The following is a 27385-nucleotide window of genomic DNA, read 5'->3' on the forward strand; positions in this document are numbered from 1 at the left end:
TGAAGACTCTTCAGTGAAAAATTTCTTGAAGCTCTCTCACGCCATCACCCAACAATTAGTTTCAGGATGTATTTGCATTGGCTACAATGCGTCAATGACCGCGCGAATTTCCATTGACTTTAACCTTCGAATAGGATCTGAATAATTTCTTGTGTTTGCACATTTCTGTGCTAGTATATTGCCGACAAAGGTGAGGTTAGAAGTTGGGAATATTAGTCTTTGCACGGGTTATGCTCATATATGCCAAGCGGAAAAATTAGTTGTGTAATAAGTAACAGGTGAAAAGTAACCAACACTCGAAAGCCATGAGATAAAAATCGACCAAAGTAGATGTAAGTCTGTATCTTCGCAAAGTGGCGCTTCAAAATCTTAACAAGGGTATGCAAAACGCCAGGAAAGGCATTTAATCTTGAACTTACATTGGTAAGAGTTTGTCAAGATGCTAAGACAGATGAAAGTACGCTAAGAAACATGTCATTAAGCAACATTCTTTTTAAATTTGACACATTTGAGAAGAGCATGATATGCTCGACCAAACGAAACCTCTTCTTTTCTTTTTGCTGAGTCTAATTCTAAAAACCCACCGAGTTTAGTATAGACGAACATCAAACTAGAACAGAACCGCAACGAAAAAAGCAGATAGGTTTAAAATTTGCAGATAATCAAAGAGAATTTTATGAATCAAATTAACATTCATCCCTTGAATTTAAAAGGCACTTTTTTTGACATCTCCAATGAAAAATTGGTGCGATGATAATTAACTAATATGAACCGCCAGAAACAGGCAATTTTGAAGGCTGCAGTAATTTTTTGATTCTACAACGCTTCGAATATCTTTTTATTGAGCTGACTAAACTTTCTTACAGATGCGGGCAAATCCGTAAGGTGTTGTTAACTACAGAAACCTAAAAATGTGTTTCCTCCTATTGCTGTAGTTTTAATGACGCTAAAATTAAGTGAGAAAACTTTATTGAATAACATGCAGGAGGCAACCTTATAAATAGCAGTGAATTTTTAATTAGAGTATTCAGTGTTTCAATTCAAAGACTATAATTTTTAAGGAAGGCAATGAAGTTCTGCAAAACAAAAGTAGAATCAACATTCCAAGTTAAGCTAGAATGTTTTTTTGGTTCTATCAAGAAAACCGATCTTCTTCAACAAAGACCATGGGATACGAGATAAGTATAGTCGCTTTAAAAAATACACACTGTACAAACTTCCTGATAGTTCAGATTCTGTGCCTGTCGCCTCCCCAGCGGCGAGGCAATTTCGAATATGTCATTCTTGTGCTTAAAAACAACACAACAGTCACCGCGAGAGGTCATCAAATGAAATGACTTCAATGGATCTTTATTAGTTATACAGCCTTCTGGCCCGTTTCGGTGCAGGCCTGAAAACTGCGTTTAATTGTTTTCAAATTAAAAAAAAAATTGTTTATTTTTATTTCTAGTGTATTGTGCCAGGAGCCCTGGTTTCACTTAATATATTTCCCATGATTTTTATCCAAAATAGTCTTGCCTCTTTCCATTTTGACACTGTTTTCTTTTGTTATTTATATCTCATCTTTTCAGCAAATAACATATGGTTAAATTGTTGACAGGCCGACACGCAACCACCTCCGTGAAATAATTTCTTTCTGGTATCAATAGCTACACCAATAACCAACTGCCTTTGGATTAAACGGTGATAGACCTAAGGACATCAAAACCAAGAACGATCAACGAACACAGGTACAACATCGCTATATTATAAAAAAAGTATTGCATTATTCACAGGAAAGCGTTAGTGAGATTGCTTCATTCAAGGGTCTCCAAAATTCATTTGGAAAAAATAATTCGATTCAATATTCGTTTGACATTTGTTGAAACAACTGCCTTTTCGGGATGAAACAACTGTCTTTTCTGGAGCTCGTTCACTTTCTTAACTACCTAATTAGTGCATTTTACCATCGTGTTAGAGATATTTAAAGACCTTTGAAGACCGTGAGCATTCGAGTCACAAAATAACAATTAAAATAAGTTGTTGAAATGGTGAAAAGCATTCTCGTACCCAGCCCCCACGTCGCCTGACACTCCATACACAACATATACAATCGTTAAAGCCTTGTATTTATGGTGTAGTGTATTTTAAAGCGGCTTTTCTCTACACCGTATTATTTTGTAATACTGAGTCCGTATTATTAAAAACTGAATCATTGGATAATGAAATTCTAGAGCTCTGATTGGCTTCGCCATCATGGTAAATGAGCCATTATACCATGCTCTCCAAATATGGTAAATGTACGCGTCTTCTCAAAATTAAAAACAAGCTGAAAATCGATTGTTTTTTAACATAAAGTCGGGAAAAATTCTCGATATTTTGTGGAAGCTTTTAATAAAACAATTATTACACTCACTCTTGTGGGATATGAGATGATTATGGCCAGCTCGGCGCTAGGTGCCTCGTTGGCCATCTATCATCTCATATCCAACGCGCACTAGAGGAATAATTGTTAATTATTTTCCAGACGTTATACCCTTATATATACGATTGTACACTCCCGAGGCTTTCGCTCTTAGTATCAAGTGTCACATGATAATGATAATTTTACATCATCGGCGAAATTCGCTGTTTTCTTGGGGAGGGGAGGGGAAGGGGGAGAAACTATTTCACTTTTCAACCGCAACGTAGAGGGGTTTGGTGAACAGATATAATTTGGGTTAGAATTATTGTTCCAACGTTGCTACTTTAATCGATTTTTTTGCTACTCTGATTGCCGGAGAGGTTTTTTTGACGCTAAGGAGGCTAGGTGTTTTGCCTAACCATAATCTAACTTAGAGCGAGTTATTGCGAAGTCTGACGCCCAAAATTCCGGCATTAAACGGTATGGCAAAATTTATCGAATATTTTTTTAGTTGCTAACTTTTATTAGGACGGGTGTGTTCCGTGCTTCTTTCACAAATTTCAAAAAAAAAATTTAAGGCTGCCTTTAGTTGGGAACTTGGAAAGGGTTTCAGTTTCAAAATCCAAATTCACACTTCTAATCGAACGCGAGATCTCGAGGACGGATTTCCCTACACGAAAATCCTTTTGCAAACCTGATGGTGATGGATGGGACTGAGTGCAAGCGCGAAATCCATCAGCTCTTGATTTTGGATAGGAATATGCAAACTTTACGATCCAAAGTTCCCAAGGCTGATAATTTTATAAGAGATTTTAAGATACTGCCACTTGAAATCCATTTATCGGAGGGGATCAATGTTTTCTCGAAACACTTGCGTGCGAAAATTCTTAACGTTTGTCATTGCGTTTTAGCACACTCGATGGAGCCCAAATTACACGACTTCGCAACAAATGGAGGCACTTGAAGAAAACCTGAAGCCTTTTGCTTTTAAAATGTTCTTCCACTTGAAAGTAATTAACATCGAAAATGTATTTTGCCCCTTCGGAGTCATTTTCATGGCCGGATACATTAGTAAAACAAATGATATGATCGTCAAAGTAAACTTCTTAACATAAAATCCATTCATATTAACGATGATCCGTAGACGGTGTTAATTGTAAAATTCAAAACCTGATATCTTACCAAGGGCATATCAATGATATTTAGAGATATAAAGGACCCGCTAGAGTCAAGCTATTTAGTCGAAAGAACCTTTAATTAGAAAAAGACATCTCTTGTCTTTCCTACTGAAACCGTTGATCTTTTACTATACATACAGTCACCGCTTTAGTAAGTCAGTCACCTTTTGAAGAAAACAACACAGGTGTATTTTCCATTTCAAGTGGGCTTCTTGTGTTCAAATACTCCGCGTTTGCCCAAGGTTTGTTTATAGGAAAAAAACTTGTCTTTACAAACGTACTCACTCATAGATGGGTAATATTTTAAGAGGACAGGACATTTGTTCGTGAGTAAACTTACCGTGCCTATTGCTGTTTAATTTGCTTGTTGGCTGGCGAACTGAAATGCTAATTCTGAGCAAATATTGACTAAAAATTTCTTTTCAGCTTCGTGGTGTCGGGCAGATGGTAAGCAGTGAGTTAATTGAGCTCTTCTGTGGCGTTGACCTGGCGCAAATCAAGACGCAAAAATTTTGAGCGCATATCTGCCAACATGAGCTCGACACAAGAATGTACGCTAAACGCTACTTCGCCGCCAACCATCTTTTCGCCAAGAAGTGACGCCGAAATCTTTACACAAGTTACAGTGCTTGTTATTATTTGCGTCGGCAGCGTTTTTGGAAACGCTTTCGTCGTAGGAATTATCATCTCCAACTACAAACTACACAAGCCGACCTACTACTTCATAAGCAGCCTAGCCGTTGCCGATTTTCTCGTTGGGGCCCTTTACATTCCGTTTTACATCGCATCTTCAGTCGCCCGTCACTGGCAGCTTTCTTTCGCTTGGTGTAAGTGGCACGCGGCCTTTATTTCACTGAGTGTGAACGCCTCGCTCATGACTCTGTGTTTGGTAAGCGTGGATCGGTTTCTCGCGATAACAGATCCTTTGAGGTAAGCTTGTCCAAACCCAATTAATTTGGGAGCTTAAGCAACGACGAAGGCGACGGCAACGAGAACAGCAAAAAAGCAATAGGTTTGTATTAGCAAAACAACTTTGCACGTTTATCGCGCTTTTTTGTGCATTTCTTTGCCCTCGTTGCACTACAACAACGTCAGTGAAATTGCCCGTTGTCCCGTTTTGTCGAGGGCGGGAACACAAGACAACAACTTTCTTTTTCTTCTCCTAAAATTTGATACAGTCCTTTAGAATTCAACTCGAAAAAAATTGGCCAGCATTTGACGATTTAAACTAGATGGAATAGGCGCGATAAAGTTTGAGGTAGCGCGAAGTCACCCAAATGACGTTTTCGTGGCCTCCGCCATCGTTGTTGCAGCATCGAAGGAACGAATTCATTCAAACCAAGCAAAAATATAATAAACACACAGTTAAAGCTATATGACTGTAAACTAAGTCTACTCAAAAGCAATTAAACACAATACATATATTTTTAACCATATAAAGGTGCAACACGCAAGCAATATTTCTTTAGCCTGCTTATCGGCTGCAGTTGTGTGGGATCGAACAAAATGTTTCTATGACATATTGTCGTTAAAATACTCTGTTATATTTTGTTGTGGAAACGACAAGCATAAGTTTGATTCAGATCACAAAAGTACAACAAAAAAGAGAACTGAACAAGACTGAAATTTAACGTACATTATTAACTTTTGAACACTTTCTAATAAAGTCACTGACCGACCCTTAAGGTTGATTTCAATTTCAGAAAAACCGACTTTCTTCCAGATTCGATGTGCTCTAGCTAGATAGCGAGACCAACCAGAGCCATTCTTCCGATCAAATACCAATGATTGGTTTACACATACGATCATGTAGCGCGTGTAAGAACAAACAGAACAAGAAATACTCACAGAGACACAGGAACGTTCTAATAGGGAACCTTTTGCAACAAAAAATTACAACAAAAGGATCTCATCTTAAGCGTGTTGTCGAGTTTTTATGAGGCTTCCGACTAATTTCAGTAAGCCAGGACTAAAAAAAGACACCCAGAAAGGCAAAAAGAAAGGGCATTTCTACATTCGCCCAAGCGAAAAAGGGAAGTTGTTACTAGCCTTAATCACATCCGTGCAAAAAAAAGACAATCTCATGTTTTTATTTGTTGTCACCTGTATTTCCTTCATCCTGAAGAAGTTACCGGGCTTATTTACTCAAGTTTTGTTATCACTTCTTTGAAACATTTCAAAGGTAATGATAAAACGAGGGTTTTGCTATCGTCTTTGCAACTTAATTACCAATTCAGATGTAAATTAACCTTCCAATAGGTGTCATTATTTTAGAAATATATTACACGTTCGACCATAGATACGGTCTTTGGAAGGGAGTTTTTAAGTGTTAGCAGATAGCCTGGTGCAAATTAAATCCGTCTCAGTAATTTCAGTAACTCTTGGCTTTTTGATCAAAGCAGATAAAGGTATTAATGAAAACGGAAAGAGGGGCTTAAGGATACAAGCAGTATTTAAACTCCTCGGAAAATTAATATTGTCCCTAGCTTCCGCTAGCTTCTAGCTTCGCAATACTTCCAAATGGTATTAACTGTTTGCCGCTCAGTATTTTGCAAGATGTCCCACTTTTCACGACTTTTTACAAAGGAGGATATTTTACTATGACTTTCCACGAAGTTTGAGGCACGATAAAGTTAGAAAATGCGGTTTAAAGAAAAAAAATGAAAACTAAGATAGGAAAAGAATGATGTTCAACAAGACAATCTGGTTTAAAGCAAAGTCTGTCGAGAGTTGTGGATTTATTTTGCAGCTGACTATAAGGAAATGACTATAAAAAAAAATTCGCAGCGAAACGTAAACTTCCAATTATAAGCACTCGGCTTAAACTGCGTAAGGAGTCTTAGGACGGGTTATAAACGGGGGAGCTTATATCTGGGAGGGCACGAGACTAAAAAAAAGCGCGTTTCAAAACAAGCTACATAGCAGCGCTGATCCAAATACTTTTTGAATTTACTCGCTTTTTTAAGCTTCAAAACAGTATAAAAATCGAATTCATTTCAATACAGGCTAGAGGGAGAGGGGGGCGTATACCCGAGAGGCTTATAACCGGATGGTTTTTTTCTTTGTTTGCAGGTAAACAATAACTGGTGCGGGGGGGGGGGGGGGGGGTATAAGCGGCAGTTTACGGTATCATATCAACAGAACAAAAAAAAAATTCAGATTTTAATTGCAATCGTAATTCAAAAAACAAGCAACAGACGAATTAGAACTGATTTTGATTCCCAGGCAGAGGAGTTGCAGAGTGATAAACTAAAAATTAATGGAAATTAAGAAAATAAACGGACATATTCCATACAAGTTAATTTCTTATTAACAAAGTATTTCTTATCCTCCTAGATACCAGACCACACTTACCACTCGTCGTTCAGCGCTGTTACTGCTGGGGGGCTGGATCCACTCTATCCTCTGGGCTGTTTCACCGCAGTTGGGCTGGGGCGAGGTCGTGTATGATTCCAAGACCTCCACTTGTCGTCCAAACTGGGGTGCACGAGGACTGGGTAATAGGTTGTATGCTCTTGGCCTTGCTCTGTTTCCCTTTGCTGTTCCAGTGGTTTGCATGGTGTATTGCTACTGCAGAATATTCTGTGTTGCCAGGCAACATATCAAGAGCATTAAAAAGAATTCGGTGCAGAGCTCGGGCTCTAATACGTCTTACCAAAGAGCTATGGAAACAAAAGCTATGAAGACACTGCTGCTAGTATTGGGGGCGTTTGTTGTGGCATGGCTCCCTTACACCGTGTCTTCTATTGTTACCATGACGACCAAAGGAACATGGGATATCTCCATAAGTGGTCTGAACGCAGTGCTCACGATCACTACTTTGAATGGCTGCGTGAATCCGGTGATCTACGGCATCAGAGACCAGCGGTTTCGCTCGGGAGCGAGGAGGGTGCTATGTCCGCAGTCATCAAGGGGTGCGAGCGATTTCAACAGCTACGCATCAACAAAGAGACCCACGAACACAGAAATACAAGAGAATGTTGAGCTAGGAAACATCAACTTCGCTCAAGAGCATTGATCAACAGGTCTTGAACTCTGCCGATAGCTGTCTCCATATGTCATACATGGTGCGAAGAGACCTTGCTCTCTTGAACAGATTTCTTAGTAAAGCCTTTACTAATTATAAAAGGGCACAGGGCAAGAAAGCCAAAGAGGTACAGATTATCAGCTACCATTCATAGCGATAAGGTTACCTCAAGACTGCCACAAGTTGACTTTCTCTTTTATTCACGTGCACAGAGCGTCTTTTTCCACTTGACGAAACCGTACTTAACGCGTGCAAGACTTCGCAGAACACTATCGAATTCACGTGATTCGGCCGAAAACGTATACTAAATACGTGCAGTGAACATGTACCATAGTGATCTTAAGTTTTTTCCTCGAAGATGTTAGCTATATATCGTAGCTTCTCTAAAAATCCAGATGAAATAATGGCAATGTATGAAATGAACACCTCAACTGATTTACCAGAGTTCCAAGAACAGCAGTTTTCTCTCCTAATTGCAGGCCCTCGAGGTATTTTATCGGAAGACAAACAGAACTGATCGAAAAAGGAAATGCTCCATCTCTTTCATGTCCACATCTATTTAGCTCCGGTTATTTGTTTGCGTTGGTGTTGCTTTCCCTCCGTTTTTAATTCCGTTTCCACCCGGCTTGTATAAACATTCCTTATGACCCGAGGGTGACTTAAATTTGAAAGAGGCGGGGATTTTCGTCCAAACATGGAGATTTAATCCCTAGATGAGACTGACGTCACTAACTTAGGCATATCTAAACTTTTTCTTGACTCCAAGAAGATACAATTCCTTAATAAACAGCCAACAAATAAAAGTATGGTGATTTTTAATTCCGATAAAGACGTTATCGTTGAATACTTTTCATTGTTTTTTTTTTCTTCACCGAAAGCTCTAACTAGTACACGTACGGGTCAAAATGTTGGCGGTTCTGAATGGCCTAAGTGATTCTTTAAATATGTAAATTACATCGGTGAATGAGGAGAAGCACATCCCCTTCTCCCCCCCCCCCCGGAATTTACATTTCAAACTTAAGTACCATAAACACAGATCACACCTATCACTCTGGTGGGTATTCATTTATTATTTACAAACCGGTCAACTGTACAAACGCTAATATTTCAGTAATTTAAAAATTTAAATTTAAAGTAACTTGAAAAGTTACCAGAATTTTTGTATAATTGAGATTAAAATGTTCCACTGTCCATAACATGATGTCACGACCGCCATGTTGTTGTCCCAAAACAATGAAACGGATGCCATGTTGGTGTCCGAAATCAGTCCCGTGAGAACTGAACTCGTTTCTTATGTAAACGTTTTCTTTTGTCCTATAAATTTGCATAGCTGCTAGTCACGTGTGAAAACGCTCTATGGGGGAAATTTATATGGATCAATTTAGGTCTCTGGGAAACTGCCCACCTACCCCTCTCCTAAGTCAACATTAACACTTACTTCTCACTTAGGGCAAGATGTTGGGTTAGGGGAGGGGTAGGTGGGCAGTTTCACAGAAATCTAAATTGTTCCAATTATATTTTGGTCACCTCTAAGGGCTATCGGGCGAGCCCGAGCATGCGAAATGTAGGTTCTTAGATCAAATATGCGCGTGAAGAAAAACTACTTGCGTGCGACCTTCTTTCTCTTGTTTTTGCTCTATTCATGCAGACTACATAATCGACTCCAGAGCTCACGCTTGTGACTCGGCGCTTTCCCTGGCGGCGGCACGCAGAAGAGCTCCGGGATTGAGACTAGGTGCCTCGGCGTAAAGGGTTAAAAATTGTGACTACATATGCTGGTTGTGTCTAAAAATTAATTTCACAATATAAAAAATACTTAGTCAATTTCATAATATCTTACTAGTACTAGTAATAACTTAATTCGCTTGAGATTTAATATGACGTAGAAATATAACCACTCTCAGAAGACATTTTGTACACACTAAATGCTTCCGAATAAAAATTGCAATTAATGACAAAAATGCCTTGCTTTGTTTTGAGGCTACCAATTAAATTTTAGCAGACTTTCATATCCATCCACGATGTCAAGACTCGTCGTCCGCCCAAGCCGCAAAACGGTTCCTCTTGCCCGGTAAAGCCATGATATCAGGGGGGAGGGGTCGTTCCCAGTCAGAATCATCAGGTAGGTTTGATAATCTCTGTGGGGGAGGGGGTGGTGGGGGCCAGTTCACACTGTCATCTTCTGATGTTTCTGAATCAGAACTGGAGCCGTTGGTGGATATTCCATTTTCAGTTCTATCACATGACTCACTAGCACCTTCTCTAGTTTTCTTCTTCTTCTTTTTCGATGGATCAACTTGCGAGTATAATGGACGTTCATTTCCATGTACCGCTAGACGACTTTTGGAATCGTCGTCGTCGTCAGATGAACTCGATTCATTTGTTGTAAGTCCGTTTGCTGCGCTACCACTGGTGGATTTATCGGCAGCTCCCTTAACTAAACTGTCCGGAACAGCTATCCGGTCCTTATGGTCTTTATCTTCCTGGGAATTCTCTAAAGGATCGTATTTTGTTACCGGAGGGGGTGGGGGAATCCAGTTGGGAGGAGTATCGTCTTCATCACTGGAAGATAACTCGGTAGAATCCTTGGGTACATTCGTTAAATATTGATTTTGTCCCTTCAGGTTTTCTAAATCTCGTTCCGCTGCGTTGGTTCCCATTTGCGCATTATGGCTAACATCTACACTAGCATAGACAGTATTCCCGTTCCTCCGAGGGGCTACAGGACTGCGCGTGGGTTGGTAGTTTTTCAGGCGAATATAATCTCCGTCATCCCCCGAGGATAAAGAGACCTCGTGGCTTAGCGTCGATGGATCCAAGTACCGCAGTCGTGGATCATGCGCGCGCGCGAGACTAGCTGAGTTCCTGTCTCCTACGAACATTTGCTCGTCGATATCATCATCTTCGACCGCGAAGTTGTATGTGCCCTCCACGCTTCCATCGCTATCGTTACTCGTAGAACCGCGCGAGGTGTTACTTTCGGCTCGTCGACCTCTGTTTCGAACGGTGTAGTTTAGCGATGGATCTCCCTGCGCGTTTTCAATACGGAAACTTTGACCTCAAAAAAAAAATGAATCATTTTCTCAAGGTGCCGTTGCCCATTATGAGACCGAATCCAGACCTTGTGGTAAGAGTACCCATTTATACATTTATAACCAGATGTACTTTTTACAGGTAGATGGGCGTATAACTGGGGGAGGGAAGGAGGGCATATAAACGAAAGTTTACGATATACCACGTTCTAAAGGCATCTGCACGAGGCTTTCAAATTTGAAAAACAAAAAAAAAACAAATGAAATTTATTTGTGTGTCAATGTATTTAGCACGAAAGTACTAATTGGAGACACTATTTTTACGTCTCCTGCGGGAGACGGGACCGCCATTTTATGTGGTCATCCGAGCCACGCGAAGGTCTAGCCATTTGCAGGGCAAAGGCAGTACTTTCATTTCTCAGTCATTCTAAGACCCTGAGTGTTGGTCCGGCCCCGGGAAGAGAACCTGCGACCTCCCGCTCTGCAGTCAAGCGCTCTACCGACTGAGCTAATCCTACCGCGGTTAATGCTGAGCAGGGATAGATCTGGGTACAAGATTATGACTTACGTGCTCGTTTGGTCTGTCTCCGTTTGAAGCAAACAAAAGCAATGATAATAAGTAAGAGAAGAAAACCAGCTAAGAAACAAATGATTGCCACTTGTAATCCAGACGTTTCTTCTTCACCACTTGATTTTGAAGATACGACCAGAGCATCTACAAAAAACGGCGTCAAAAACGTTTGGTAAGAGGTGATGTTTAGGCGAACGTCCCGCCCTCCCACACTAAACTGATACTTCGATACGGGCAGATAGTGAAAGTGGCTGTATTTTAGAGGCATGTGCTGTACTTTGAAAACAAAGGAGTTGTAAGTAACAGCAGAGAGAGGTGCTCATATCATTATCATCATCGTTGTCGTCATCATCATCATTATTACCATCACTAACATCATCATTTCGTCATCATTAGTATTATTATCACCACCACCACTACCACCACTACCATCGTCATCATCACCACCACCGCCACCACCACTATCATCATCATCATCATCATCATCACCACCACCACCACCACCACCACCACCACCTTCAGCACCACCACTGATCATGATAATCATAATTATCATCATCATTATCATAACTATCACCATTAATCACCATCGTCCCTTGAGTGCCCTTGCGATCAATGCAACTAAGCACGCCAGAGGGACTTTCCCAAGTTACTCAAACATGACCCCTTATATCTTGAGATTATGTCTTAATTAAAAGTGAGGTTTTTCTACTTTTGTAGATCAAATACCAGACTACCATTTCAAAGCTAAAGATATGCCAAAGAACTTAAACCCGGAATTTAAAGTCAATTTCATGCAGGCTCACGCATTTCTGGCTTGTCTCACTAAAATGGAGCCGTCCATCAGTAACTCTTTATGGTCAATTGATACGTGTTTAATTTACCTCACCAAAATATACGATTAAGCCAAAGTTTCCCAGCGATAAAGCGCCACATTTCTTCCTTTGAAATCATACATCATATCTTTTAGGTGCTCGCCTAAATTTCATAAGGAAAACTTACCTGTACCGGTCTTGACGACTTGTGGTTCTGAGAAAGGACCAATCCCTGCATTGCTATACATCCGGGCTTTTATTTCGTATTTGGTGTCGGGTTTAAGATCAAGGATGAGGTGCACCGTGTGCATCATGTTAGGTAACCGCACCTGCTTATAAGCAACCGCACTCTGGTATTCTTTGTGCCACACATCGTAACCCGCAACTGAAAAAGGAGGAATCTACAAAAAGGAATTAAAGAAAAAATTATAGCACTGAAGAAAGACTACACTGTGAGCAGTTTCTCTTCCTTTTTTCCTCAGATTTTGTGAGGGAAGTGCACGCGCGCACCGGCACCGCCGCAAGACGCGGCAAACGAGGGTGCAAGTCATGCTCATGGTTATCGCTCGACGGACTACTGAGAAAAAAGAAAGACACACTTATTATCTTCCAAGCTCTCTTTTCCTGCAAAGCATTTACGAGATATTTATGAAATTTTGCTCATTGGGTTCTCAAAAAGATAAATACAAACGAGACAAATCAAAAAGGCGTGCTGACTTAAGGCTTTGCTTTGAATGATACTGCACCTTCCATTTAACCATGATCTGATAAGCTCCATTAGACAGCACTGTTAAATCCACAGGCGGCGTCAGGGGAACTAGAAAATGAATAAGAACTTGTCAGCAAGAGATTTCTTCTCGATTGCTGCATAATGCAAAACAAGTTTGCTTTCCTAGCCTAGTAAAGGTTAAATGCACGTTTGTAATGCTTCACGTTCCAACCTCGTTCCCAGGTTTCTCTCCTACTCGTCCCAACGAAGCAAGAGGGACGAGGGGACGTGGGACGAGTAGGAGAGAAACCTGGCAGCGAGTTTGCTTAGAGTTCACGTTTGCTGATTTTTCTGACTGCCTGTCTGCTATAGGGCGTTTTCACTCACGTGGATAGCAGCCATGCAAATTTATTGCGACAAAAGAAAGAGTTTACATAAGAAAAGAGTTCAATTCCCACAGGACTGGTGTAAGACACCAAGATGGCGGACGTGACGTCACGGGCAAAGGCTCTATTTGATGCTCCACACACAACAGAAGAATAGGCATAACTGTTAACCGCAAGGTTTCTGGGAACATATGCGTGCACAAGAGTTAGTTTTTCTTGATCGATGGTATCTAACCATAAACCAGTAATTACTTGTTTACCATCCAAACGATCTAAAAAATCGATGGCCCATTCTTCCCACAGAGTGGAGAAACACTTGTATGAAACGTTCAGTCGAACACGCTCCACGTTTCACTCACCTATCTGCCATGTTTTTACAGCTTCTGAAACATGTCTACTCCATCTTTCCACACCATCATTCCTTTTTCTTCCAGCAAACACCATAATAGTGTAAACAGTGTCAGGTAACAGGCCTACCAACGTGAAATTTTGCGGGCTTCCAGATGGAGAATGCCGAATAAACAAATCGTCCGAGACATTGCCACCCTGTGGTATGTAATTGACTCGGTAGAGGATATTGCTGAGGTAGCCATTTAACATAGCCGGTTTGATCCAAGACATCACGATGACGCTATCATTCTTGGCCGTTAATTTTAGCTCCCTCGGGGTTGACGGTGCTGTTAGGAGAAGACAACAAATGCAACTTACAAGCTCAATCCCATAAAATATGAACAAAATTAAAAAAACCCTGAAAAAAAAAGAACGAGAAAAAGAAAAAAAACTGACACATGAGTCCTAAAAGGTCTATTGTTTCATTCTCTTTGCTCTTCGCTTTGTTTTTTTTTTTTTTTTCATTGGCATAAGATACCCACGGAGTACGAATTCGCCACAAAACGAAAAAAAACCTTGGGCCGATTTAACTTTCGCTAAGACTTTTGGGATCGTTACTGGGGACGTGCTCGTCAGCTATTGGTCAATTTTTTCCTTGTCCTCATTAACAGTCCCTGAAGTCTTCGCGAAAGTAAATCGGCCCCAGTTTCCTTCTCGTTTGTTATCCATTTCAGAGCAAAAAAAAAATTTCGTCAGGATGGACAATTTCTTGTGACTAGAAAACGTTCTTAGCTTTCTGTTTCCAACATCTCCACTACTTTGTCAAGTCCATGCTTTTACTAAATTCGCATATCTTCATTTTGGCGGCCATCTCATACATCGTTTGTACCAAAATATCTTGCATACCTCCCTCCAATGTAGTCACATTCTGAGATGGTTGGCTGTACAGACTAGTTCCCAGACCATTTTTGGCCCTCACTCTGAACGAGTAAGTAGTGAATGAGTTCAATTCACTGACAAGTACTGACGTTCCTAATATGGTTTCATTGACTTGTTCCCAGTCTCCAGTTGCAGACATAACTTCCACCATGTATTGCAGAACAAGGTCCAAGGCACTTGATTTGTTCCAGGTCACGTGCAATGACGTCTCCATGATCGTTGTTATGGTTACATCGGAAGGTGCCAAGGGAACTAAAACCAAGATACATCAGTTGAGTTACGTGAAACAGACACAAAAGTTATTTCTTTAGCCAATCACAAAATGTGCAGACAATCCAAGGAACCAATCAGAACCTGAGGCTCAGCATGTAGCAGGTGCCACGGACGGGAAAACGCGCTTCGCGCCAATTGGCGGCCGTTACTTCTGATTGGCTGATAAGATGGCACGATGTTTTTCAGCCAATTACAAAGCTTCGTTTTACACAACCAAACCAATCACCACATTTTCAAAATTGCCTGTGTTCTACCCTTTCAAACCCTCTCCACTACTATTTTGATCTGTCAATTCATAAATCACTTCACCTCTCAGTAGTCATAGTTACTTTATGCAAAACATGCCACACGATCAGTTCAAGTCAGCTTTTATACCGTACAAATAAGGACTTAACATCTCAAAAAATTTACCTCTTGCAAAGTTCGCCACTGAATCAAGTGGATTGGTGCAATTGCACAAAAAAGAATTGCTGCTCCAAGCTGCAGCTGGTAAGAGCAGTTCTCTGCTTGATGTGACGTCATAGTCAGGAAAGTTTTGCTTGTCGGGAAGCTTGGAATTCTGTAGATACCAGGTCACTTCGGGAGAAGGTATTCCATCCACAACGCATTGCAACAAAACTTTCCTGTTTGGCCTTGGTGTCTGTTTGAAGTCTGTTATTTTCGCCTTCGCTATTAAACAAGTTCGAGTGAATTATTAGTACAGAGCTGTACATGTTTCCTTAGCAACAAACCCTATCTTCATTCTACTAGGCCATTTCCCAGTTACCCCAAGCCTCCGTTTCAGTGCGAGGCTAAGTACGAAGCCATTGACGTCAAAATGATTTTCATTTTCACAAATTAGAGAGCTTTAGATTTGAAGACGAGGCCGACTACGACTACGAGATTAAACCTAAAACTTTTTCGCGTATTCTCGAAAAATATTCAATCTAGAAAGCTTCATTGTACTATTTTTCACCGGAAAAATTAGTGCGGTTATTTTTATTGCAGAAGGTTTAGCCCTTCCCCGGTCGCAAAATGATGAAGAAACTTCTATTATTTGATAACTTGTTTCCGCCACTACGACATTCTCGTCAAAACTCGCAGTAGAATCACGACGGTTCACTGGCGAGCAGTACTTAATACTGAGAAAATCTCGTTCTCGTCTCAGAATCTAAAGCTCTCTAATAGGACTAATTTGAACAAGAAAGGTTTTGCACTTAGTCTCGTTTTGAAAGTGAGAGCATTTTGAACTCGGTAATGGCCTATTGAGACACTAACACGGCAGTAAATGTTCAGAAGTAAGGAACTGGACAACCGCTCCGGTACAATGATGTTCGATGTGTGCGAGCGATTTGCTTCAGTTCTGTGCCGTTGCTGTTCATATTGTATCGGATACCGGTAGTGTAGATGGCATAGTCGAGGTTGCAGGTAGCTGGAGGCTACGAAAAATTTAGTGAAGTTTGCTCCAAGCATATGAAACAAACAGCCTTAAGACTTACTTCCAATTGACAACTCAACCGTTCCTTGTGTTGATCCTCTACTGTTCTTAACATTGCAAGTATACGACCCCTCATCGGCTGGTTGCACGTTATTGACAATATACTGGTGTCCAGATCCAGCGAGGCTCTGTCCATCTCTCAGCCATGTTATGACGGGAGGGGGATTGGACTCTGGTTTACACTCTAGATAAGCAGTATGTCCCTTGAGAACAAAAACAGGGGCTGGAGAGACTGGGAAGCGTGGAGCAACTGGAAAGCGAATGAAAACATCACTATTATTATATACATGTATTATTATATAGTGTTCTTTTGAGATCAGCCTCTTCAAATGTTTTGGAGACGAGCGGATTATGTACCGTAGCCAGCTCGGCGCCCCGTGGCTAGTTAAACCCATAAGCAGCTCGCCCCCAGAGCCAGTTTGCCGTAGACACTTGCTATCTCTCTATGGCTTTTCAGTTAGTTATGCAGTTTTGACTTTGGACCTTAAAGTGGGTGCATGAACTATCCAAACTAACAACTCAGCATAGAAATGGGTGTGCGAACTCGGTCAAACTTGCGGGTTAAGATGGTAAAGGGGAGGGGGGGAAGGGGGGGGGGGGGGGTGAGAGAAAAGGAATTAGCTAGCGGGCAAACCACTCAGTAGGACACCAGTATAAAAAGTGCTGGCCTACTCCAGGCTCTTAATTGGTCGAGACGAGTGGGAAAAGCGCGCCCAAAAAACTAAAAAAAAAACTTCTTTGCCCGATATTTTTTCGCGACACATTCGTCTCCGCCCATCATTACCAAAAACCGCGAAAGACAAAAGCGAGATTATTCACTTACATAAGATATTTAAAAAAGCCTTTGCCATTTTACACCCAGCAGTATTGCAAGCTTTACATATATGCATTCCTCTGTGCTTTGACTTTGCATTGGTGTATTTCAGATCGCCGCTAGGATCCAGCTGTGTGTCTACACTGGCAACAATGTTGATTGGAATTCCACTGCCATCTTCTCTCAACCACGTGATTTGAGGGGTGTCTGGTCCTTTAGCACGGCACGTAAGAGTAACAGTGTGTCCCTCTTCCACTGATGCATTGCTTGGCAACGTTGTGAAAACTGGAAAATCTGTAACAGATGACATTTCAGTAATTTTTTTGTCGCTGAGATAATGGTGGAGGATGCAGCACAGTGGACATAATGTAATGAGGTTGTCCCCATTTCTTACGATTGTTGCAGTAAGAGTGAAACCACAGTGCATTAAATTTTATAGAAATCGGGAATGAAAACGATAATGTACAAGAAAATAAATGCCAAACCTGCCACTAGAAGATATGCCTTCGCTTCTCTGGTCCCCGCTTCGTTCATTGCACGACACGTTAACGATCCACTGTCCTGTGCAGTGACGCTGAATATTACTAGTGTCTGATTGGCTAAAATATGATAGCGCGCATTACTGGTGATGAGGTCATGTGACTTGTACCACGTGATTGATGGCCGTGGGTCTCCTAATGCAGCGCATGGAAAAGAGGCTGTATGTCCCTTGGGAATGGTTTGATTCTTGGGAGATTCAACAAATGTTGGTGGAACTAGAAAAAAAGTGGTCAAAAAGATGTCAAGACACGATAATACATACAGTCATGTTTTAAAGAGGGGAAAAAAGCATTATTGATGAAGCGTGAGAACTAAATGGATGGATGCCAACCAGGACAAAGTCGAGGTTTTAAAAAAGAAAAAACCAAAATGACATTCAAGTTTTGTGGCCAGTACTTCAGAAAAAGTATGGAGACTGACCGTTTTGAGAATATGCATCCTGACTTTATTTTATTACTTAGTTAAACAAAGGAAATATGTTACAACACAGCAACTTTACCTTGAACTATCAAATAGAAACCGCCCTGAACTGATCCCAGTGAGTTGTTTGCAGTGCACAAGTAAAATCCTTGATTATCGCGGCTTAGAGAAGTTATGTTAAGGCTGCGCTGTCTTGAAATAATGGACCCATTAAATGACCACTGATAATCTGGAACAGGAGCTGCATTAGCTGTACATTCCACAACAAGTTGACTGTTGATATTTTGTGTCCTGTTTGTCAAGTGTGTTGAGAATCTTGGAGGAGCTGAAACGAACCAATCGGTGACAAAATTAGTTAAGACATTTTGCCCTCAAGGACATTTCTCGCGTTGTCCCAACACTACCTTCTTCTAGAGAGGAGAATCAACGTTGCTCACCTGTCGCCGTAGGCTGTAAATAACAGAGAGTTTAAGCTTCATGTATACGGCAAACGGCAAACGTTAGATTCAAGTTGATAATTTCTCAAAATAGAAAATGAGCAGGGCCTGGTTTCTCGAAAGATGGTTAAGTTTTACCCAGGATTAAGCCAAATTTCAAGCACGGTTTTCTCATCTAAGAACATGCAACGCGGGGTTACAAAATATTGTTGAGTGTTTACTACGAGATACAGTAATGATAACACAAAATTTTACCCTAAGAAATGTATAGGAATGTAAAAAACAAAAACGGAACAAAATTTTAATCCAGGATTAAAGCTAATCGGCCTTTCAGGAACTGGGCCCTGATAAAAAACAGTTCAAAACAATTCTTATGGTTAAAAAATGGCGTGAGACTACTAATTTATGTGTAGAAATAATGAACAGTAAACGAAAAGTAAAGGAGAAACTTGGTCTCTTGTACAAATTTGCGTTTGCAATTTGACGCAAACGTGATGCTTAACCTCTCCTTTTTTTTTTTTGCTAAACCTCTCTAATGTTGTTCCGTTGTTCAAGCTACCTGAAACAGAATCAACTTGTAAGACTTAAATTTCACGTTTTTTTTTTTAATTTTGAAAATTGCAAAAGAGATTAAGAGTCACGTTTAGGGCAAACGGCAAATGTCAGATTCAAGTTGAGAGTTTCTCAGAATAGAAAATAAGCAGATAAAAACCGCCCAGAACAATTCTTTTGGATAAAACTAGCGTGAAATTGCTTAATTTTGAGTAGAAGTGATAAACAGTAAACGAGAATACGGGGGAAACTTGGTCACGTGGTACCAATTCACTTTTGCCGTTTGGTGTAAATGTGACTCTTAATCTCTCAAATAACAATATCTTACAAATCTGCACTACTACATAACACAAATTACACTCAAAGTATTAAAAGTACGAGTTTTTGGAAGTGCTAGTAGGAAAGGGAATCCTTGACACTTGAACACTTGTCTGAGAAAACAGGTCACATTTTGCAATGCCACCACTGGCAGTGGCGGATCCAGGGGAGGCCCCCCCCCCTTATTTTTAGACCAAACTGAGGCCCAAAGGGCTGGAAAAATAAGACCAGGACCCGCTTATCTCAGGGTCTGGATGACCGGGCCCCTCCCCTTATCTAAAGGTCTAGTCTAGATCCACCACTGACTGGTTCCTCCTGCAAAATTACATCTAAGGAACGAGCGCAAAAATTCTGTGATGACCTATCACTAACCAGGTCTGGGTGCTCGTTCCTCCAATGGTTTCTCAGTGAAACCAGTGGTGGTGTCGCAAAATGTCATCTTTATTCTCTGGCCACACTACACACTTGCAGTGTTGTTAACCCTTGAAGCCCCAATAGTGATCGACATCCAATTTCTCCCAATAATACACTGCCTGATCAAACAGACAGGTCATGAGAATTAACGGAATGATCACCAAAGATGAAATGTTGTGATGTTAGAACAAATTCTCTCAAGCAGTACCATAAGGAATGTATGAAGAACAGTGTGGAGAAGATGCATGTTGATGCTGGGGCTTTAAGGGTTAATCCACCTGCAAGACAAGGATTTTATCCCTCAAGACAAGACTCTTGCATCGCAAGAGGATCTTGACTTATTTTTGAGCAGTACTGTACCTACCTAATACAGTCAGGGTAGCTGAAATGGATTGCCGACCAATACCGTTCACCGCTGTACATGTGTATGCACCAGCATTAATTCCAGTTACCATAGTGATGCTAAGGGAGTTGTTTGCGAGGACCCTTATATTACCAGACGGCTGAGACAGCAGAGTCAGTATGGTCCCACTGGGTGTGGTCCATTCCACGTGAGGAGCAGGATCTCCCTCAATGATACAGGTGAACTGAACAGATGAGTTCTCTGTGACTACTTTGTTTGATGGTCCTGTTATAAAGCGGGGATAACCTAGAAGATCAAGAAAGAACAAATAACAAGCATTATCATTCAATGCAAATTTTTCTTCCTGTTTGTTTGCCAAAAGCCCACCGCATGACCTGCAAATATCTACCTACAAAATAATAATGGTCTGCTCATGCCCAATGTTGTCCATCTGTATTTGGCTGCAAAAAATTTTCTGCTCAGGCATAAATGAAATCACACTTTTCTCCTAATTGCAATCACTCTTATGTGAAAAGGACAGATCACCTCACTTAGAGAAGATATTCATTAAAAAACAAACTCAGTAATCAAAGTATAAAACAATTATTGAGCTCTCTCATTGCCATTGACAAATCATGGTATTTTGCTCAACGCCTTCCAATAATATTTTTATTATTGCTATGAGTTTGTTTCAAGGACAGATGGAGAAAAACTTTCAAACAGACAGACAGACAACAGTTAAGCTGGCTGTAATTTATTGGAACTTTTTTTGGTGAGAAGGTTGAAAGTATAGCTGTAAATTGGCCAAATACCAAATCTCAACAGCTAATAACGAGAAAATCACCTTGAATACGCAAAAATGCATGTGCTGTTATTTTGCCCAGGAAATTTTGTGCTGTACAGACATAAGTGCCATCATCATTGGGCTGAAGATTAATAATTCTAAGTGATCCTGGTGAAGGCTCCTGTTGTCTATCAGCTGGGATTATCCCTCCTAACTTGCTCCACGTGACGGTTGGAGAAGGGCTTCCTGCTACTGAACAGTAGAATGTTACTCGCCCTCCTTCATTTGCAGTTTGGTTAACTGGTCTCCTTGTAAATGAGGGAATAGCTGGAGGATCTTGAAAGAACACAAACAACTATTAAATTACTGGTTTTGGAAGGAAGTGCGTTTCAAAGTTCTGAGGGACTGGCATAAAGTGTTTGTAAAGGGGGTATACTGTATTACATGATTTATATTACTACATGAGAAATTTCTGCAATTTGATTGGCTCAGAGATTGGTGTTTCAGCTTAATTCTAAATACCTGCATGAGAAAATTTAAAAAGGCCTTTTGTGGGTAGTAGTATAAACAAATAATAGCATGATTTGTAAGCGATATTTGTCATAAATACCACTTATAATATTTCAAAATTGTCTCAATACTATCACGTGTAGTATTTATGCCAAATGTCACTACAAATCATGCTATTACCTACACAAACTCATAAGGAGCACCTCTATTAAAATATACCATATTTAACTGAATAAGCTCCATGGCACTCATTAAATTTTCCATGCCTCAAATATAGTACTTATTTGGGAGCAGTGTTAATTTATTTGAGGGCAGCTTTTATTTGAAAGTTGGACGTGACAAACATTTGTCTTTTAATAATGATTACATCAGGGTCACAGCGCTTATTTGAGTTTGGTGATGTCTTTAACCCTTTATGTCCCAATAGTGTCCAAAATCAATTTTCTCCTAACAATAACAATAGATTGTCAAGAGCAAAGTCTACAAGAATTGATAAAATGATCTTACAGAGAAAAATCTTGGATTTTTTATCAAATTCTTCCAACTCATTCTTTAAGGAAATGTATGGTGATCAGTTTGCAGAATTTGTAAGTGGATATCAGGGCTTAAAGGGTTAAACTTTTTTTGTCTCATATGGTGTGCTTATTCAAGTAAATATGGTACATTTCTTGTAACAGAAAATAAGAATAGCATTAGTGCAACTACGCTTAATTCTTAAAGAGAAGGAAAGGGAGACATCATAAATGATAACTTTTCAGAGGTGCTGTCTGTACATAACTGAGTACCATAGAATTCCGAAAATAAGCCCCGGGGCTTATATTTTTCAAAGACCCTTTTTAAGGGGCTTATTTTTGGAGGGGCTTGTATTCAGAGGGGCTTATCTATGAACGAAAATTTGCGTTTCAAAAACAATTGGGCTAGTCTTATAGTTGGAAGTAAATTTACCGTTTTTGCTTTCTTTTACTTTGTATTTGAGGGCAATTTTCCAAGCACAAGCCCCCAGGGGGCTTATATTTGGAGGGGCGATTTAACAGACGGTTTTTTGTGTTACCAGTTTGGGGGGCTTATATTTGGAGGGGCTTACACATGGAGGGGCTTATTTTCGGAATTTTACGGTATAAGTAGCAGCTAAAACTGACCTGTAACACGCAGGGTTGTACTGGCTGTTGTGGTCCCATATGAGTTTTCAGCTTCACATGTGAAGAAACTACCATCATCACTCTTTAACAAATTACTGATCTTCAAAGATTTATTGCTGAACACTTCAAACCTTCCTCCTGAGGTTATGATGGCATTGCTACTGTTTTTCCAACGAACAGTAGGCTTAGGGTTGCCAACAACAACACAGTGAAATATTCCAGACAGGCCAACATAGGTGGATAACAGTGATGGAGCTTGAGTGATAGTAGGCTTGCCTAAGAAGACAAAAATAATGTGTTGTTGAAGAAAATATCCACTACCACCCCACCCAATGGAAGGTTATTAGAAATTTCAAGTGGGGTGGGCAGTTCTTAAACAGGCCAAAATTTTGAAAGTAAAGTATGAACAGAACAATTGGAAATTGTGGAGGGATGGGGGGTCAAACCAGTAAATTCTCCATGGTACAGGATGAATATTTTCTGGGCCTATAGTTTGTTTTCACATGATGTCATGGCAGTTATATTTGTCTACAAAACAATGAAACATCGTCTGGTGTACCAGGAAAATCCTGTGTTCCAACTCTTGGGAGTTAAAGAAAACAAAACCCTGGTACCTCAAAGAGTTATGAATGGACATGTACAGGTAAAAGAGCCAAAGAAAGAAAGAACTCAACTAATGCCAGCAGTGAAGAACCAGCCATATAAAACTTGCTAAAACAGCTACATGACCTCTTTCCTCTGGCCCAAAATGAAAGTCTAGCAATTTTATGGCCCAGCAGTGTTCTACATACTAAATAAATAGTTCCCCTAAGAAATGAAAATGTACCTTTGACAGTTAGTATTCCAGTTTTTTCCCCACTCTGTCCTGACTGCCTGTCAGTAGCAATACATGAGTAGTTCCCAGAATCAGAAAACTCCAGATTACCAACCGACAATGTTGACAAAGATCCCATAAGTGAGATGCTTCCTTTGCTGATATTTCTTCCATCTTTAAGCCAGTGATAGCTGGGTTGTGAAGCACCTATTTGACATTCAAAGATGACTTGTCCGTCCTTGAGAGCAGTCTGAGAAACAGCTGGTTCCTTTAAGAAATTTGGTGCAGCAGCTAAAAGATAGCAAGAAGTCTCATTTAGAAATAATGATTAATTCTGATTAACTTTTACTAACAAGTACATATTATTGTAAGATTGAGACCTGTGGTGGGTTATTAATTTTATCTCGTAAAAAAATGTTTGCTAGTATTAAGCCCAGAGTCAGCGTAGGTCTTTTTATGCATGGCTTACAGCGGTACAATTCACTTCTAAATAAAATACTTACAAGAAAAGGGAGAGTGTTTTTACATTTTGTTTCAAAACAGATTTATTTAACTATGTAGTAGGTTATTGCATTGATGGCAGAGCTGGGCAAGAGGGGCACTTTCACACTTTCCTGTTTGAGTTAGAGAAGTTCAATATTATACCTGCCAACTTTTTCTGAGATATAAGCGTGAGATTTTTATCCTGGGAGTGCTGGGATTTTTGAAGACGACACGATTATTTCCGAAGATTCCCGAAGAATTCCGAAGTCTTCCGAAGAAGTCCGAAGTCTTCCAAAGACGTCCAAAGTCTTCTGAAGACGTCCGAAGTCTGCCGAGGGTTAAGTTATCGAGAAAACGCTTATCCACAATATCAGACATCGCGAGGTATTGTCATTTATTCATTTTACACATGGTTTTCGTTCCTTACATGGGTCTGAGTTAACATATTTTTGGAAATTGTGTCAAGCAAGACGGCAGCAACTCACATTTTTCAATCAGGCGTGAGAAATTGGCCCGCAAGCGTGAGCCGGCGTGAGATTGAAGTTTTCAACCCACAGGCGTGAGACTCACGCCTAAGGCGTGAGAGTTGGCAGGTATACAATATGTATTATTTACTATCTCACCTGCATTAAATTGAATAATCCCAAGAAATATAAGTAAAAATGCTGCAGAGTGTTGCATACTGTCTGGTACAATCAAAGATCTTGTGTGTATAACTGCTTTGTTCTCTTTAAATTAAATTCCTTGGAAGAAGAAGACAAGTTAAGGAAAGAAATAACATATGGTCAGTCGTCGTCTTATGAATATAAGACTTTAAACTGCAACATCTGCATAGGATGACTTTTTCTGCGGTATTTCTTGCCCCTGCCTTCTTTCCAATGGGCTAAGTTCATATGCTTTCAACTTTGATTATTTCAGAGGGTAGTGAGGGGTACATGGATAGGTGAGCTCTGACCTAGGTTCGATTTCTACCACTCTCATCTCCTGAGTCTGGTTTTTGATCCTCCCCAAATGAGTGCAGGCTCATTTTCGATGGGGTGGCAAAGAGGGGAAAACCTATCATGCGTCACACCAATTTTTTTAAGCTATCACACATCACGGAAAAATAATATAAAATATTGACTACATTAACAAGTATCATATTATCATTTGATCTGAGGAAATCAGAGGCCGAAGAACGAGAAAAAAGGTCAAGAAGTTGGTGTCATAACTATCTGTTTTTGACGTCTCTGCTTCTAGTTTCAAATGATATTAACTTAACTATCACGGAAATTTCAAAGGAAAATCACGCATCACGGGTTGTGAAAATAGCAAATCACGTATCACGGTGCTATTCCCAATTCCACCTCATGTTGATAATTTGGGTCCCATCACACATCATGAAAAACCCCTTTGCCACTCTGTTTCCAAACAGCAACTAGTTTTGAGCCTGGCACAGAGCAACTTAATGTGTGAAATGCGTGAAACAGGGGGTTTCAAAATTCAGACCACTGACATTATTATGAACCTCCTTTACGAGGATAACAATTATTATTCCTCAAGCCCGAATTAGCCCTGAGTCGGCCAAAAGGGCGACTGACTCACTGAGAGGCCATGAGAGTCAGAGGAATAATTGTTTTAGTAAAATCCAACTAGTTGATCAAAGATATAAAGAATTAAAAAATTTTAGCTAGTTAAAGCTAGACTCTAATCCTTTTTTGCCGTTAAAAAGCGTGTGCTTTTCACTGCTAGTGAGCTATAACATATAGCCTTGTAGTAGCTCAACCAATCAGAACGCAGCATTGATAATAGACCACTAGTTGGATTTTACTAAATCCTCATATCCCTGGTGACGCTAAACTACTCTCATTTTCTCCTTAGACTTGAATATGACTGATTTCATACATTTAAATTATATCGATGAAGCTGAATACTTTGAATTTGCAAGAGGCAATCCAAACATAATAGCTCTGAGAGACTTGTAAACAAACATTTTGAAAATACGATCATTACGGTTAATTTCCTATCAAGCATTGTGTATCAAGGGCAATCCAATGTAAACAACGCCGATGGAATGCCTTTTTGACTTTAAAAATGGTATAACTTCGAACAAATTTCCTTTTTCAGACAAAAAAGGAGGTAAAAACGAAAATCTATTCAACACTCCACGGTAGTTGAAACTGAGCCATGTAACAACATTTCGGGTCAATTACATCCGCGTTCATCCTCAAAGAGATCGTATTTCTCGACTGGAAAGCATTTTACGAGATAAATAGATCAAATGGGTTACAGTAATTCATACCCTTACCTTGTTAAGTTCATGACAAACATGGTTTACTATACTTGTCGATTTTACAGACAAAATTAAGCTTCCAAGCAACAACTAGAATAGGACGCTGTCCCTTCGAAGGAATGTACCTTTCACGGTGCCATCTTGTTACTATGTTGGTACCAGTCCTCTATACTGTATCACTGTCAAGCGTCACACAATGTCACACAACCCACCAGTGACCACCTCAGGCAAACCAAAATAGGTTCACAATCTGCCAAATGCCCGGAAAATACTCAGGAAGTTGGGCACATTTAAATTCGATAAAATAGATTGAGCCATAAACATTCAATATTTGAAGTCACTAGTGCAAATGTTGTTGTTGGGGAGTTCTTCGAGTAGGGTGGGGTGTTTTTTGCGGGCATGAACAGTATTAGAAGAGACAACAGAACATACAAAAACAGGTTAATCGTATTACTGCTGGGGACTATTACAATGACCGGGAACATGAATAATAGAAAGAACGTATGGTAAGTCTTTCTAAGTTTATGAGACCTCAGCGAAAACGGAGGTAGTATTCTTCTCTATGAGACTGGGAACGAATTACGAATTAGCGTGAAGTGTTTGCGTGAAGTGTCAAACATCAAACATGGCGGTGTTTCATAAAGATCCGTGTGGAGTTATTTGCGTTTTGATGACTTACTCTGCGGTGTTATACGCCGATTATTGCCTGGTTGAACACGTTATTATCCCCACACTCACAGACAGGTGAGTTTTTGAGAAATATCCGTGTCTCTAGGGAAATAATTTTATAAGTTTTGTTGTCTAGAACGCGTTCATCAAGTTAGACATGATTTAGAAATCGAAAACACTTGCTCAAGCTATTTGATCTTCGATCTTATAGCAAAATATTTTGCAGAGATACGTTAATATATTGAGCCATTTTAATTACTCTGCTCTATGACTATGGACATCGTATTTTTAAATTGTAAAAACAGCTGACCGGCCCACATGATTTTCGGCTGAACTTCAGAATACCAGGCCACTTATTTAGCTTTATTTAAAACAAGTTTAATGAAAAACATGCCTCGTTCTTTAAAGCGTTCCAACAAGTGGTCAGGTACTCTTCATTTTCATCTGCTTATGACTGAATTTGAACCACTCCAGAAAATACCATAACATACCATAATGCTCTTTGTTTGTCAACCCAAATTTTGCATAAGCGTTGTTTTCGTAAGTTTCTCTTGGGGCCATTTTAACTCCCAAGAGAAACTGAAGACAATGCTTATGCAAAATTTTGGAGTGACAAACAAAGAGCATTATGACATGTTATGTTATTTTCACTAGTGGTCAATTGTTTTTAGTGGTCTATACCGATGCAAATTAGCTATGCCTATTTTCTCAACGTCAGAACTCAAAGTGGACTCCACTCTTATGTCAAACTATGAA

The 27385-nt window shown here is 40.0% G+C and overlaps 3 protein-coding genes across 5 annotated transcripts in view; 2 read left to right on the forward strand and 1 right to left on the reverse strand.

The window, feature by feature from the left end:
• Positions 1 to 1614: 1614 nt before the first annotated feature.
• LOC140950522 (beta-2 adrenergic receptor-like) lies at positions 1615 to 7798 on the forward strand. Of its 3 annotated transcripts, none has more exons than XM_073399763.1 (3): positions 1615 to 1730; positions 3988 to 4491; positions 6898 to 7798. In XM_073399763.1, the coding sequence occupies exons 2-3, from the start codon at positions 4094 to 4096 to the stop codon at positions 7577 to 7579; spliced, it is 1080 nt and encodes a 359-aa protein (XP_073255864.1). In that variant the 5' UTR covers positions 1615 to 1730; positions 3988 to 4093; the 3' UTR covers positions 7580 to 7798. The 3 variants fall into 3 exon arrangements, with proteins under 3 accessions (XP_073255864.1, XP_073255865.1, XP_073255866.1); XM_073399764.1 differs by lacking the exon at positions 1615 to 1730 and adding an exon at positions 3596 to 3803; XM_073399765.1 differs by lacking the exon at positions 1615 to 1730 and adding an exon at positions 3802 to 3887.
• A 1223-nt stretch (positions 7799 to 9021) lies between these two features.
• LOC140950461 (hemicentin-2-like) lies at positions 9022 to 24384 on the reverse strand. Its single transcript, XM_073399692.1, has 16 exons — positions 24312 to 24384; positions 23218 to 23496; positions 22392 to 22667; positions 20803 to 21078; positions 19980 to 20264; positions 17974 to 18219; positions 17420 to 17689; positions 16944 to 17228; positions 16122 to 16370; positions 15055 to 15312; positions 14338 to 14622; positions 13461 to 13778; positions 12753 to 12823; positions 12194 to 12407; positions 11189 to 11335; positions 9022 to 10646 (listed from the first exon to the last, which is right to left on the reverse strand). Exons 1-16 carry the CDS (start codon positions 24367 to 24369, stop codon positions 9613 to 9615), a joined length of 4551 nt encoding a protein of 1516 aa, XP_073255793.1. The 5' UTR covers positions 24370 to 24384; the 3' UTR covers positions 9022 to 9612.
• Positions 24385 to 26543: 2159 nt separating this feature from the next.
• The window catches only part of LOC140950197 (palmitoyltransferase ZDHHC3-like), a 7923-nt gene continuing 7081 nt past the window's right edge, over positions 26544 to 27385 (forward strand). Inside the window, exon 1 of the mRNA XM_073399398.1 lies at positions 26544 to 26704. Within this exon, the coding sequence (XP_073255499.1) occupies positions 26586 to 26704 (119 nt within the window). The 5' untranslated portion in view covers positions 26544 to 26585. The remainder of the gene's footprint in view (positions 26705 to 27385) is intronic.

Source organism: Porites lutea, chromosome 10, assembly GCF_958299795.1.
Source record: "Porites lutea chromosome 10, jaPorLute2.1, whole genome shotgun sequence".
Taxonomy (NCBI): domain Eukaryota; kingdom Metazoa; phylum Cnidaria; class Anthozoa; order Scleractinia; family Poritidae; genus Porites; species Porites lutea.

Bases quoted from the DNA above. Each gene is read 5' to 3' on its own strand.
- LOC140950522 (XM_073399763.1), top strand. From the start codon at position 4,094: ATGAGCTCGACACAAGAATGTACGCTAAACGCTACTTCGCCGCCAACC. The intron at 4,492-6,897 runs GTAAGCTTGTCC...TTATCCTCCTAG, and splicing joins GCGATAACAGATCCTTTGAG to ATACCAGACCACACTTACCA.
- LOC140950461 (XM_073399692.1), bottom strand. From the start codon at position 24,369: ATGCAACACTCTGCAGCATTTTTACTTATATTTCTTGGGATTATTCAA. The intron at 23,497-24,311 runs GTGAGATAGTAA...GCTATCTTTTAG, and splicing joins GATTATTCAATTTAATGCAG to CTGCTGCACCAAATTTCTTA. The intron at 17,690-17,973 runs GTAAAGTTGCTG...CTTTTTTTCTAG, and splicing joins TTTCTATTTGATAGTTCAAG to TTCCACCAACATTTGTTGAA.